Consider the following 14,145-nt stretch of genomic DNA (forward strand, 5'->3'; position numbering starts at 1 on the left):
TCTGGGCGGGCGGGCGCTGCCCCGTGGAGCACAGGCCTCGACACCCCCCCCTCCCTCCACCTCCTCCTCATCTACACACCCCGCTCCGCCAGAGCCATGCAGCGGGGCCGTAACCGCCCGGAGGCCGCCGCAGCGAGCCCCTCCGGGAAGGCCGGGCCCGCGCTGCGCCGCCCGGGCCGTAAGGCCCCGCCGGCTCCTCAGGACACTCTGCCCCCGGTTCACTGGGGCGGACGGGGGGGGGGGGTTGTGAGGGACGGACTACGTTTCCCAGCCGCCCCCGCGCGGCGCCCCCGCTGTGCGCAGGCGCCCTGCGGCCGCCCCGCCCCTGCCCCGCCGGCGTCGGGGGTTGCTGGGGCGGCCCAAGATGGCGGCGCGCTGGAGCAGCGAGAATGTGGTGGTGGAGTTCCGCGACGCCCAGGTCGGGGGGGCCGCCGCCGCTGCCGCCGCGGGTTGTCGCTCTGACCGGCCCTGGGGGGGCCGCCCCGGATGGGCCTGGTCGACCCCGTGAGGAGCGGGAGGGGGGCCCGGCCCGGGAGGGCCCCGCGGGGCCTTTCGCCGGCTGTGGACGGGGCTGAGCTGGTCTCAGAGCTGTTTGCGCGGAGATAATGCCGAATTCACGAGGCACTTTATTTAGAATCTTAATTAGATCTTGGATTTTTTCTTTTTTTAAAGTATATTGGCAGGCCTAATAGAAGATATTACCACTTCCCACACATCTTTCCTAATTTTTCCTCTGAGACTATTATAGCTACTTTCTCGGCTGCGATATAAATTGTTATTACTCGATTACTAGGAAAAGCGAGTTAGATTTTTTTTTTATAAATAGCAGAAATGTCAGCTTTTGTTTTTGAAGTGGCTGGTTACAGAACTCCCCTCAGAGTTTGCTTACGTGCTTTCTTAGAAGCTGTTCTAAAAAAGTTGGGTTTTTAAGATGTCGACAGTCGCTTAGCAAAGCTGGATATGGTGGGTCAGCTGTGAACTGGGTTTCAGCAGGAAACCCAGAAAGATTAAAAAAAATAGTTCTGGAAACTCTCTCATCTTCTAGTTTACCCTCTTGTGCTGGAGCAATGTCAGCTCTGCATTCACCATTGCAAATAGGAGCATTGAATCCTGGGTGCTACATCCACCCTACCCTCTGTAAGCTCACAAAGCTTTTCATTTTTATACCCCAAAAGCTTTGTATCAGTTTTGTTTTCCTCCTGGAATAAATGTTAAAGCAGTCTTGTCTGCTGGTGAAGATTTGCTCTCGGGAAACTGGTAATGAGCTTTGAAGATATGTCTTAGATCACAGATTCAGATTGCATCTGGCTCAGGAGATATGTGGCCTCATGATTTGATTGTTTATTCATAATGATTGGTGTGTGGGAGCCGAGAGGGGAGAGAACAGGTGTTTCCATCCTCTTCTGCAGCAGTTGGTTTCAATCTTGCTGTTGTGCAGGCGTATACCTTAATAGAGAGGTTAACCACTGGTATTTTGGTTGTTTAGGTTTACTCTGGTCTGATCTTTCTAGAGCCATTCAGACCTGCCTGCTGTCTTGTATGAAACCAGAGAGCTTCAGTGGCTGGGGCTGCTAGACTACTGCTTCAAGCTAAACTCAGTTATATATTTGTGCTTGAGCATTTTTTAGGGAGTCTGCATGAATGTTTTTGCAGATGAGAAACTCGAGCTTGAGAAACTGAAACACCTTGGCTGTAATCATCCTGTACTGGGCTTGAGCTCTGCCTGTAGGCCACGCTATCACCAAGATCCCTACCCTGAAACCAGCTTAAATGGAAACGAGTCAAAAGAGTGGGCAGCTGTTGCATTTATAGCCCGTGCATGTCTGCAAGCACTGCAGTTGTCTTCGTTCACCGTGCCAGAGTGTGTCGTGTGAAAACTACAGCACCCAAGCTGTAACACTTCAGAAGATCCCTGGCTAGTTTGGGGCCAGTATTTCTGTACAAGTGACAGAGGCAGCAGTCTCAGCCCTCTTCTGATTTAGACGTGACCTGCAGGCTCTTGTCAGGCTGTCCATGCTATCCAAAGGAGATTAAAGCTCACCGTGTCCAACGGTGAAGTAGTACCATTTGTAGCAACTCAGCGTGTAGATGGGAAGTGACGTACACAAGGAACTGGTATTTCTTGCTGAGAGTTTGCAGCTCTTGAAAACCAGTATAGCCTTGGCAAATTGAGTTTGTCTGTTGCCTTTTGGGTGAAGGGAATGAAGCTGGGTTCAAAACTAATGGAAGTTCAGACATGAAAAGGTGTTTTCCTTGGCTTGCCTAGCAGAAATCAAGTGAAATGCTGAAGTAGACGTTTGAAGTATGAGAAGATGCTGCCTGAGCTGTGGGCTCAGAGCTGGTTTTCAAATGTGCAGTGTTCCCACCATGCTTATTCACATAATTGTTACTCATAAACAGCAACTCTAGCTATCCTGATTGTTGTTTTAGGATAAAAACTGCTTTCAGGCTTGTTTGTTCAGTTTCAACTCCCCCCTTCCGGAAGGTTGTGCTGTGAAGACTGACATATCAATATAGCAAGCACATTAAATGTCAGCTGTTTGGTTTTTTTCCTGTTGCCTAGATAAGCCTGTAGTGTTGTAGGGAACTGTTTATTGCCATAAAATGACTTAATTTGTGACCCACCAGAGTAGCAGCCTGACATGTGAAGCTTTTTAGTTCATTCATTACATTTCATTTCATTACATTTTATGATGGTGCCTGGAAAAACAGTTTACCCATGTTCATTATTAAAAACAATTTGTATGAGATCCTGGTGCCAACACCAGAAAAAACAAACTCGTATATGAAATTATCAATCACTTTAAATTGACAGTTTTTTTCTGTCTTGAGCAGAGATGGCCAAAGCTGTATGAGATATGTCAGCTAACTAGCTCTTTGTCACATGAGAAAGTTCTGGTTCAGATAATGGCTTTAGTGATCCTCACTTTAATTCCTCAGATGTGAAATGTGTATCATCTGGGAAAATGTCTTTCTCCCGCTTGCCTTTTTTACAAATTTAGTAACCTATTTTGTTGTTTCACAAGGTACCGTGAAATCTAGGAAGCTGAAATTAATTCTTCACCGTTTAGAGATTTTAAAACTAGCTTCTTCTTTACAGCATTAGTTTTAGTACCAGGAAAACCTTGCCAGAAGACTGTATTTGCTACCTAGGAAAAAGCAATGAAAGCGGATTGTTCCTGGAACAGCAAAAGTGGTGAAGCTCGGCTTTGTTGGGGTGTAGATGTAGGCCTGGCTACAGAACAGGCCTAGCTCTTTGCCATGTGGACTCTTGGTCTCTAGTGAAGAATGAGACTGTGATGCTGTTTTTCCCTTAACTGGGGTACTTCCAAGCAGCGGATGGGGCCCTGGTTGAAAAAAACTAGGGTTTTGTGATGGTTATTCTCCTGTCAAATTTGACTGAAATGGAATGGGATTGCCATATTGTCTGTCTGGTTTTGGTGATGCTTATAAGTAGTAGCTGTGGGACATCCTGAAGTCTTGTTACATCCGCGCTGAGAGCGCTGAGCAGAATCCTGAACAGCAGCAGAGACATCCTGAGCCTTCAGAGAGGTAGCTTTGAAGATGACAGCAGTTAGTTTGAAGAATATGGGGCATATTCTGATTTTGTACTCTGAATGCTAAAAACTGCATTGAAGTCATATCTATGTTTATGGGCCGAACTCTTCAGCTTTCCAAGTAAAATTTTCCTTTATCGTCTTGGCAGTTATACGGAATGATCAGCCAATTCCATTCTGAATGAAAAGAGGGGGAGACAATGTTCAAACAGTCTTCTTTCTTTTGTCTTCTTATGACATTTAAGTTACCTCTTAGCCTTCTTTACAAGCATTGCCAAAGTAAATTCTGATGCCTCTTAGCCATCTCATTTTTGGAGACCAGCCATACACAAATGGTTGCACTTCTATCTCCCTGTACACACATAATTAAATCTGGCCCTGCAATGAGAAAGCTCCTGAGCAGGAGAAGAGGCTGATTAATACGGATTATTAGAGATTGCTGATTGAAAGGCTGCAACTGTGATTGCCATAGCAGGGAGAAGGGAGCAAGGTCTCAGTGCCTGTAATGGTGTCTGCCAGGTCTTGTCTTCAGTTTACTCTAACAAAGATGTTTTCTGTGCGCTATCCTGCATCCCAAAATCAACCTGTACACCCTGTCACCCATCTGTGCTTCTTCAAGGGGATGTTACTTCTGCTATCCCTGACAGATATCAGCCTTGACTCTTACCATAGCAATTTATTCCTTAAAGATGAGCTGGCAGGTTTTCCTGAACTCCTCCCCAAAGCTGTGTGTTTGACTGAGAAGCTGACCTGACAGGTATAATTTAGCTTTGTTCTCTCTTTCTCGTTAACAGGCGACGGCGATGTCGGTGGATTGCCTGGGACAGCGTGCAGTACTCTCAGGGTGAGTGTGACAGTCCCCATTAGAAACGTATGACAGTCATTCCCACGAGCCAAATCAGCAACCTTCAAGCTGACCTCAATTGAAGGGCTGATGTATTGTTTCAGAAAGGTGCAGCTGAATTCTGTTCAAGGCTTGATGAAAAGGATTCTGGGTCACATTTCCAATGGGATACAGAGTGGAAAGCCAGCAACAACAGCACAATAAAATACTGTGGTGGCTTTCCTTATACATGCTTTCCCAAATCCACTTGTGGGAGGTGGAGCATCATGAAGTACTGTTTGGATTCTGCTTGAATTACAGATTGAATGATTTCCTTAAGACAAAATTTGCCCCAAATATTCCCGTGGTGTACTTGGACAGGGGAGCCAAGCTCTCTGACCTGCTCCTGTGCTGCTTCAGTGCAGGATGATGCTCAACAAGAGCAGTAGGTGCCCTAGACTCCAAGCTGCCAGAACTCCCAGGATCCTTTGATACAACTCAGAGGCCTGCCTGCTTCAATGTAAACCCTTAGTCCAGCAGCCCTGCACAGGAATAACCAGCTCAGCAGCTGGTTTGAGTCTAACTTGATGCCTCTTTCTCCTTACACTACAGTTTCACAGCTTGCTTATTTGGGCCAACAGCAGGCTGGGGACAGCCTGTCTGCCATTCAGCATCAGGTCTGTGGCCCTCTGCTTTTCAAGCTTCTCCTGCATGCTCAGCAGCCCTTCAGGGTTTGCCTCCTTTCTTTTAAAGCTGTGTAAGAGCCTCCAAAGGCTCGGCATCTTCACTCTTCAGAGTAGGGAGCCCTGAGGACTTTGGTCTGGAAAGGCAGCAAAGATGTTCTTTTTGTTTCTTCTCTTGGGAAAATTCACAGTGCTCAGAGCAGCTGTATGCTTGCTACACAGCTGACATGTAATGCTGGTGTGGTTAATTATATATGGTTCAATATGTTTTGGTGCTGGTCTTCCATTAGAGTTCAGCTGGCTGACAATTATTTCTCTGTGGTTTATCTGCTTGTAAGATGAATCACACTGTGGAGGGAATGATACCTTGCCTAGCTTTGTGGGGAGTTGACCACATCCAGCAGGATGCATGAGCTCAGGTTTAGCATCATGCAAATATATCTCTGCTGCATTTAGGGTTAGCTCAGGTAAGTAATATAACCGGATCCGTGCAGGGCTGTGTCCACCCACGTTAATGAGCTGCTGCAGCTGAGCTAGCTCTGTGCAGATGTACTTGTGCTGTCTGTGGAACCAAGCCCCCCAAACAGTGTGGTGTGGAAAGATGCAGCCACATAGAATCATCTTATGTTTGTCAGGGCTCATTAACTCTTGCTCAGAGCAACCTCTCCAGACTGAAGCTGGCTCCCGTGAAGCTGTTGCGTTGCACTCCCAGCCCTGAGCCACCTCGGCTCTGCTGCTGCAGCATTAGGCCAGCAAAGTGTATTTGGATGTGTCTGCACCATTTCCCAGTGCTTCCTTTTGTATCCTAGTTATCTGGGGTTTTCTGTGGTCTGAACTACCCATTACATTTGCAGATCCTGTCTAATTTCAGTGTTTTGTTTTGGGTTTTTTTTTAAACAGCCCTTTTTTGAAGTATGTGGTCAAATGTGGCGTTCTCAGGAATAATATTTTCATCTGTCTTGTCAAATGCTTCTCTTCTTTGGTCCTCTAGGCACAAGGCTGTGAGCTCCATGTGAGCTTGGGGTTTTGAGCTCAGTCCTGTGCAATACAGCCCCTTTGTGCCTGTCTTGCAGCCGCCGTTTCCTCTACATAGTCAACCTGGATGCACCAAATGAGGGTCATCGAAAGATCTCCCGACAGAGCAAGTGGGACATTGGGGCAGTGCAGTGGAACCCGCACGACAGCTACGCATACTACTTTGCAGCTTCGGTAAGTTAACTCATTTAAAAGCTGTAACTCATCGTCTTCCCCTGTCTTTGATGGGTGGACTTCAGCAGGCTTGGAAGGTTGTACGGAGCTGGCACAGGCACGCTTCTGCAAATCACGTTGCAAGATCAAGGCCTAACTCTGATTTACTGCCAGTGAGCTATTTGGCTTGACGGCTCTCAGTTATTGGTTGGTCGGTGTTGAATCTAGTTTTGCTTGCTTGTCTTTTATAAAACACCTTGCCAAATAAATCGGGCATCCAAATGGTCCTTTGCTGGAAGGAAGTGGGGATATGCTCTTTTCCTAACTTCCATTCTGTTATGAGATTTGTGCACTTACTGAATTTCTTGCTCTGTGCTGCTTTGTTCTCAGCTCCCTGCCCTCCTGGTGGGATGCAGTGCACCAGGCAGTCTGTAAATAGCACGAGTCAATACTGGCTCACCGCTGTAACAGTCTCAGTTTGCAGGTGGGCAGGGACCGAGTCAGCAAGGAGTTCTTATTCAGTGTGTGGAGAAGTAAATAGGCTGGTCTGAAGAAGCAGTAGTGGCCATCCGAGCCTTGAGTGCAGTTTTTGGCTCTGATTTTTATTCAGTCTATCATGCTCTGTAGCTTGATCTCCCAGAGCTTCTGGGAGTGACGTCTTAGCCGTCAACCACAGCGCTGCAGCGACCGGCACTAGCCGGGCGCAGACTGTTCTCATGGCGAGGTGCCTTTGCTGCTGTGTTGCATCTGCTTTTATAGCCTGAGAGTCCTGGAATAGCTGGGCGTGGAGACGTTTCATCTATTTTTTAGAGAAAACACTTAGCTGAAGGTGGTTTCCTAGGATTTTTGTTCCTTTGACTTCCTGGAATGGCTACAATTGAAATTAAAGGCAGTCTTAAAAGTGGACCAGTGTCATCAGTTAGGAGCCTTTGCTTCTTTGCTCTCTGACTTTCCCCAGCCTGTCTCATCGCAGCTCTGGCACATGACTGACATCTCAAAGGTGCCTTCAGCAGCACTCTGCTTCTGAGTGGAGAGTTAGTAAAACTTGCAAAAGGGTGTCCTTCAGTGCCACTTCTGGATACAGTCTGTGAAAATCAAAACCAAGTAAGAAACAGGCTGTGTAGGCTGTGAGTAGAGCAGGCAAACTTCAGACACGTTCTAAAGGCAACATCCAGTGGTTGGTTAATGCTGATCTGAGCAGGACCCTGCTGCAATGGGGAGCTATGCCCATCTTGCCCATCTGAGCACTCCTGTCTCTCGCTGCCCTGAGCAGACACAAGAAACTCTTGTTCCAGACAGAAACTAGGTGTAGCTGACACCAAACCTTGCTGCTCTTGTGTATAAATTAAGATGCTGAGATGCTCTGGTGATTTAGACATAGTTGCTCGTGCACATCAGGTGAGGAATCCCCAACATGAGATCAGGCAGTGTTTCCAGTTTGAGTCAGAAACACCTCTTTTCCAGCCATCTCACAGTTAGCTGGCATTTTGGTGCTGATGCGTTACAGCCCCGTCCTAGGACAATGTGCTGGGTTTGAATGAGTGGGGAGGGGGCTTGGTAGCAGGGGAGGGGGCTACAGTGGTGGCCCCTGTGAGAAGCTTCACAAAGCTCCCCCCAGCTCCAAGTTGGACCTGTCTCCGGCCAAGGCCGAGCCAATTAGTGACGGTGGCTGTCCTTCTGCGATAATATATTTAAGAAGGGAAACCTGGGAGGAGGAGTTTGAGTTGCGAGGAGAACATCTGTGCAAACACCAAGGTCGGTGGAAGGAAGGAGAGGTGGGGAAGGTGCACCAGTGCAGAGTATTCTGTGGTGAGATGGCAGGGCTGCCCCCCTGCCACCCACGGGGGTCACCAGAGGAGCAGATGCTGACCTGCAGCCCATGGAGGATCCCACTCCAGAGCAGGTGACTGCGCCTGAAGGCCGGGACTCTGGGGGAAGAAGCCCCTGCTGTTGTAGTTCAGTGCTGGGAGGATTGCAACATGTGGGGGGACGCATGGCGGAGAGCTCAGGAAGATCTGCAGCCTGTGGGAAGGACTCATGTCAGAGAAAGTTTGTGAATGACCGTCTCCCATGAGAGGGGAATCACGCTGGAGCAGGGGAAGAATGCGAGGAGTCCCTGTGTGATCCGTTCTCCCCTGCCCTCCACTGAGGAGAAAGAAGCAGCAGGACTGACCATAACTCTGTCCCCTGCCCCTGCGCCGCTGTGGGGAGGAGGTAGAGATATCAGAAGCAAAGCTGAGCCCAGGAAGAAGGGAGGGGTGAGTGAAAAGTGTTTTTGAGATATGGTTATACTTCTCACTGTCCTACTCTGTTAAGTGTTGGTGGCAGTGGTGTTTGAATTAAATTGATGTTCTTTTTCTTCCCCTAATGAACCTGTCTTTTGCCCATGACCGTAATGGGTGAGTCATCTGTCCCTGTCCTTATCGTGATTCCTGAGCCTTTTGCTTTATTTTCTCCTTCCCAGTCCTGAGGGGGAAGGAGGGAATGAGCAGCTGCATGGTGCTCAGTTGTCCTCTGAGCTCAAACCATGACAGACTAGAATTTAATTTGTCTTTTTTTAGAAGTGGAAAGCAGATGTACAGTGTGTGCTCAGGTCTGTGTATCCCAGGTCAGGTCTGGAGGCAGTGTGGATGTGTTTGAGGGCGATACCTAAGGGGGCAAAGATGCATTTGGAAGGCTAAATCAGCTTGGATTCAGCACTGTGAAGATGAGATTTGCTACTTCTGGACTAAAGCTGGCTGTCAGTCCCCTGTAAGTCCACTGCTGAGGTCATCATTTGTTCAGGTATACCATGCAAGTGTTGTAGGCAGCCCTGAGGGTCCTGTCCCTCTGCATCCCGGTGGATGGAAAGGGAGTGTAAAAACGCTGCCATCCTGTTTGCCAGCAGCTTCACCCCGTTTGCAGTGCCAGTAATCAGAAGCAGTGCAGGCAGAGGGCAAGTCTGTCCTTGTGTTTGGTTAAGGGCTTCTTATTTTTTTAGCTTCTTTCCAGAAGAGCTGAAACACGTCCTCTTGCTGTGCTTGGCTGTGTCTGCCCTCTGGCTCAGGCATATTTCTGAGGACTCCTAAGCTGTTGTTTCAGAAATGCCATTGTTTTCCATCCTAGATCCTTGTTACTTCTTTTGTGTGGCCACAAATGCTTGAACAAGAGGGTGATGAAATTGTTGGAAGCATATACTCATACTTATCACAAGCAGCATGTTTTTTTGGAAGATCGTGCTGGGAGGAGCTGTCGTTCTCCCACACCTGGGCAACACATTCCATGTGAGATGCCCCACTAAGAGTCTGAGAAACTTCTGGTGATCCTTATCTTGTAGCATCAACTCTGGAGTCCTGGACAAATCCCGTTGGCTAATTTCACTCTACCCCCTTAAATCTTTTTGTCAATGAGAAACATGCAAAGAGTTTTCCTTGCCCCGAGCTCTTGTGCAGCCCTGCTGTGAGCTATTAGAGAAATGCCATATATTATTGCTGAGCTGGGAGGAGACCTTCCATTTCAGGGAAGGCTGCAGTGCTTCATCTGCCTGCAAGTTTAAATTCTTATGAAGCAGCTTTGGGATAAAAAAAAAACCAAACAAACAAAAACACCACCACAAAAACCTGTCATAAAAATTGTAAAATAAGTCTTTATTCTCTTTTCCCTCATCTACCTGTAAGTTTGAAAACAAGAGGCTAATGAAATAAATTTTTGAAGTCATGTTATTTCTGTTTTTGCAAAATCAACGTGAATTTCCATTCATGGCCCAAGACCCACTGTGCTCGGTGCTGTATATGCACCCAAAAAGGCAATTCCTGCCCCAGAAAGATTAGAGTCGGCCTGGGCTGAAGTGAACCTTGATTGAGGCAGAACGTGAGCTTAAAGCACAATAACTAGTTTCAAGTAACTTTGTGTGTGGCTGTATTTGAGGGAGGATTTATTCCTGGAATGAGTGAAGAGGCCCTAAATAATGTTGTCATTGATTCATCTGCTTTGCTCCTGTGGTTTACAGTTAGTGATAAGCACTTAAGGCTTTTCTCCTGGACTGGCAAGGATGGAAGTACCCTTGAGGAGGTGACCTTGACACCATTAGACTGTATTGTTTGTGTTTGGCAATGGGCCTGATTATCCCAGAAGGGAATCGAGGGAGAGTTGAGGAGGACCAGTGGTGATCCATCATCCCCCTCACTGAAAACTCCAGTTATGAATCTGAACAGACTGGCAGGGTATTCCTGCGGAGAGAATTTGGCTGCCTTTTGCCTGCAGTTACAGCATGTTGTTAGGAAATAAAAGCTCCAAGAGCATCATTTCATGGAAACATTTTGCAATGTGCCTTTTTTCCTCCCATGCTTGTTTATCTCTGATTTTAAGTGGGTGTAATTAAAGTGTAAGCTTTTGAGAGTCCTTGCAGCCTGTAGGGTCATCATTGCTCTCCTGCTTTGGGCAAGGACTTTGCTAATCACAGTGTGACTCATTGGTAACTGAGGTTGTTCACAGTGAAGGGAACCTGGTCCTAACACACATCTTCCTGTCCTACCCTGTTTGCCTGACACTGTCTCCTTTCTTCCATCTAATTTCAGAGCAATCAGCGAGTTGACCTGTATAAGTGGAAGGAAGGTAATGGTGAAGTTTGCACATCACTGCAAGGACACACGCGTGTGATCAGGTGAGGAAGAAGTGATGCTGCCCACTGCTGGGTGGAAAACAATGGTTTGTTTCCTAAAAGCTGAATGTTTTGGTCCTGGCCCCACTCAGGCTCTGCTCTGAGCCTGTTTTTGCTTACTTTTCTGGACCATACTGTCTGACCCTCTGTCCTGCCTTCCCATGTGGAGATGACATCAGATGTGAAGCGGCTCACCCTCTCGTGGCTCCCCCAGTATATCAAATTAGCCTTTGATGGCTCAGAGTGTCATTGCCTTAGGCTGCTGTGCTTGTACTGAACAGCAACTGTCATCTGGGAAACAGATAGCAGCATGTTTGTTAAATTGAATTCCAGCCGTGTGTGTTTGTGATAGCAGCTTAATTAAAGCAGGTAATCCCAAAGATCAAGTTCACAGTGTGTTGTGGTGGTGCAGGGGAGATTTCTGCCTCTGGTTCTAGGGGTGTATTGTAGTGCTGGACTGGAAATACAACTGAAGAACTGTTTTTACTCCAGCTCCTGAATGTGGAAAGTAATCGCAACCCTTGAAATGACTGACTGGAGGCTGTTTGTGGCCCAGGTGCACCTGGTGAGCCCAACGGGAAGGCATCCCAGAGTGAGGGGTTGATGCCAAGAATGCGGGGTGACTGAGAACTTGCTGAGACAAGTGTCCCTTTTACTGTGGAGGAGAGAGCACACACACAATAGCTGTAAAGTTCAGGGCTAGGAGGATGCTTCACTGGAATTTACTTAGAAACAATTCGTTGCTTCTTGGAATTTACTTAGAGAAATGATTAAGATCTTGCTTTTTACTTAAAAAGTTTCAGTAGATGTCATGGACTGGCCATGAATTTGTTGGAGAAATGTACTGAGGGCTTATGAGAAGTTGATGCAAACTGCGTGTGCTTTTCTCTGACCTACTATGATTTTGCATTTGCAGTGACTTGGACTGGGCAGTGTTTGAGCCAGACCTGCTGGTCACCAGTTCTGTGGACACATACATCTACATCTGGGACATCAAGTAAGAATCAGTATGTTTCTGCACTGCAGGGAAATCACTGGACCTCTTTGCATAATTGGCAGCTTGCATGGCAAAGCATGCCCTGATGGGTGCTGCTCTTCAGCTGTGCTTGCAGGGGCTTTGTCTGCTTCCCCTAATCTCAAAGATGGCTTCTGTTCCCCATTTTCAAGCCAGTTCAGAGTCCATGAAGGCCAGTAGAGTGGTATGGTTAAGCCACAGTTGAATTCCTGATCATAAAAAAATACTGACTGGCTTCACTCACTACTCATTTCACATCTTTCCTCAAGAGCTTTTCCTGGAACCCAAGGACAATCCTCAGCCTCTTGGGTTTTTTAGCTGAGTGAATGAGCACTGTTTCGTGATCCTGCAGCCATTTTCCACTAAATTCCGTGATTGGTGCTGGCTCTCTCTCAGTGGAAAGACTGGTAGTGGTGTTCAGGAACCTTTTCCTGTTTGTGCCTTCCCTTGCTTCCTGGTGCTTTCTATCATGAGTAATTTCAGGGTAACGGATCTTTCCAAAACCACCAATATTAAAACCCTATATTTTACACCTGAGAAGCAAGGAGCTGGCACAGGGACTGCTGGGTTCTCTTGCTGGCTGTACAGCAACTCTATGACCCCTGGCAAGTCACTTTGTTCCTCTCTGCCTCCCTTGCTCAGTTATAATAGGAGGATAATTACATAACCCCACTGCACCAGGCTACCCTAAGGCTTGTTTAGCTCCTACGGAGCACTTATATCCTTGGTTAAATGGTGCTTGAGAATGGCAATATATTATTAATGTGTAATTAAAAGACATAGAGAGACAATAACTGCTGGTTGCGTTTTCCTGCGATACTATCTTAGCGCTGAGCAAAAAATAGAGTTCTCTGAAGGTTGTTATCAGAAGCCCTGCTTTAACTCTGTTGTGCCTTTCCATCATTTTGTGTCTGTGTGTATCACTTCTCCAGAAGTGCTTGCTTAGGCAGTCTCTGACTAGCCTCCACATCCCACTTGTGCTGGTAAAGTCTCTGAGCTCGCTGGAGCAGTGAGGTCCTGGGGCTGTTGGCCTCCAGCAAATGAACATCCTGCTGAAGCGGCTGTCTCTAATGACACCCTAGGGAGGTAGCCCTGCGGTAAGGGCAGCTGGAAATTCCCCACTTAATTTTTCATACAAAATAACTTTTTGATTAGACAGAAATTCTTAGAGGGAGAGGTGCAGTCCATTACAGAAAATGTTCTGCTTTTCAGCAAACACAGAAAGCTGAAGACAATATTCCTTATTTTCACTGGCATTTTTCGTGAAAGGGCAGGTGAATTCCTGAGGAACAAGGTTAAGGAGTGGATTATTGCCTTGATCCATGTCCTGGCTGCTAGGAGTTGTCATGGTGCCACACTGGCTTCTGCCACCACAGAATGTGGTCTGTAGAGTCTGCACACAGCTGGGCTTATTTCCTACTAATTTTGATGTTATATGCTAGACATGAAATCTTTACTCTGAAGTCACTGCTCCATCTGCCTTGAATCAGGGTCTGCAGAGGCTTGACAAACACATCAGTGGCTTTTGTCAAGTTTTTCCACAGCTCTGTTTGTTCCTTTTAATCCTCCTGGGAAAGGCTGTTTTGTTGCTTCCTGCAGCAACACTTTGTAAGCCAGTTGCCTTGCCTGCCCAGTTGTAGCATGCCACACTTGGCACGTGTTTGTCCTTCTTCTAGGCCCCTCCAACTCCATTCTATGTCCTAAACTTGCTGCTGTATGTGGTGGCAAGACAGGATGGCTGTTGTCCTCCAGCTGGTCACCTCTTTCTTTCTTCCATTTAACGTGGTGTATTTGGTTAATAAGAAGGCACGTTAGCTCCCAAGAGGCAGCAATAAAATTAGTCCTGGAATAGCAGGGAGCTCACTGGGGAGTCTGGACCTGCTGGGCTATGCCATGGGTGCTCACATTAGCCTTCTTGTGTTTCAGAGACACCAGGAAGCCTACAGTCTCCCTCTCTGCAGTTGGTAAGTATGGCGTGTGTGGGATTTAGGCTTGTTTAATGCCTACATTTAGCATCATATGTCCCTGCTGGTATTTCTCCCTCCCTTCATGCTCCAAGGATAAACATGGCAGAGTACAGAAGTGATTGTCCCGTGTAGGAGCAGCCCAAGAGGCTCTAATTCACAGCTCCTTTTGCAGAGTTCAGAGGGGATGTGGAGCCCGTGGAGGTTCCCAGGCATGGAGGGCAGTGCTGGTACTTGGACTGGCTGTCCTGAAATTGGTAGACAGTCACATTTGTG

General features: G+C 47.3%; 1 protein-coding gene across 6 annotated transcripts in view; it reads left to right on the forward strand.

Moving 5' to 3' along the window:
• Positions 1-328: 328 nt before the first annotated feature.
• The window catches only part of WDR59 (WD repeat domain 59), a 50,644-nt gene continuing 36,827 nt past the window's right edge, over positions 329-14,145 (forward strand). For all 6 annotated transcript variants that reach the window (XR_012625075.1, XR_012625074.1, XM_074839373.1 and 3 more), the window contains exons 1-6: positions 329-418; positions 4,352-4,401; positions 6,137-6,272; positions 10,808-10,893; positions 11,807-11,887; positions 13,832-13,869. Coding sequence is in view for 4 of the 6 variants with exons in the window: in XM_074839373.1 (XP_074695474.1) it covers positions 365-418; positions 4,352-4,401; positions 6,137-6,272; positions 10,808-10,893; positions 11,807-11,887; positions 13,832-13,869 (445 nt within the window). In the remaining 2 variants the exon portion in view is untranslated. The remainder of the gene's footprint in view (positions 419-4,351; positions 4,402-6,136; positions 6,273-10,807; positions 10,894-11,806; positions 11,888-13,831; positions 13,870-14,145) is intronic.

Source organism: Strix aluco, chromosome 14 (genome assembly GCF_031877795.1).
Source record: "Strix aluco isolate bStrAlu1 chromosome 14, bStrAlu1.hap1, whole genome shotgun sequence".
NCBI classification, from domain to species: domain Eukaryota; kingdom Metazoa; phylum Chordata; class Aves; order Strigiformes; family Strigidae; genus Strix; species Strix aluco.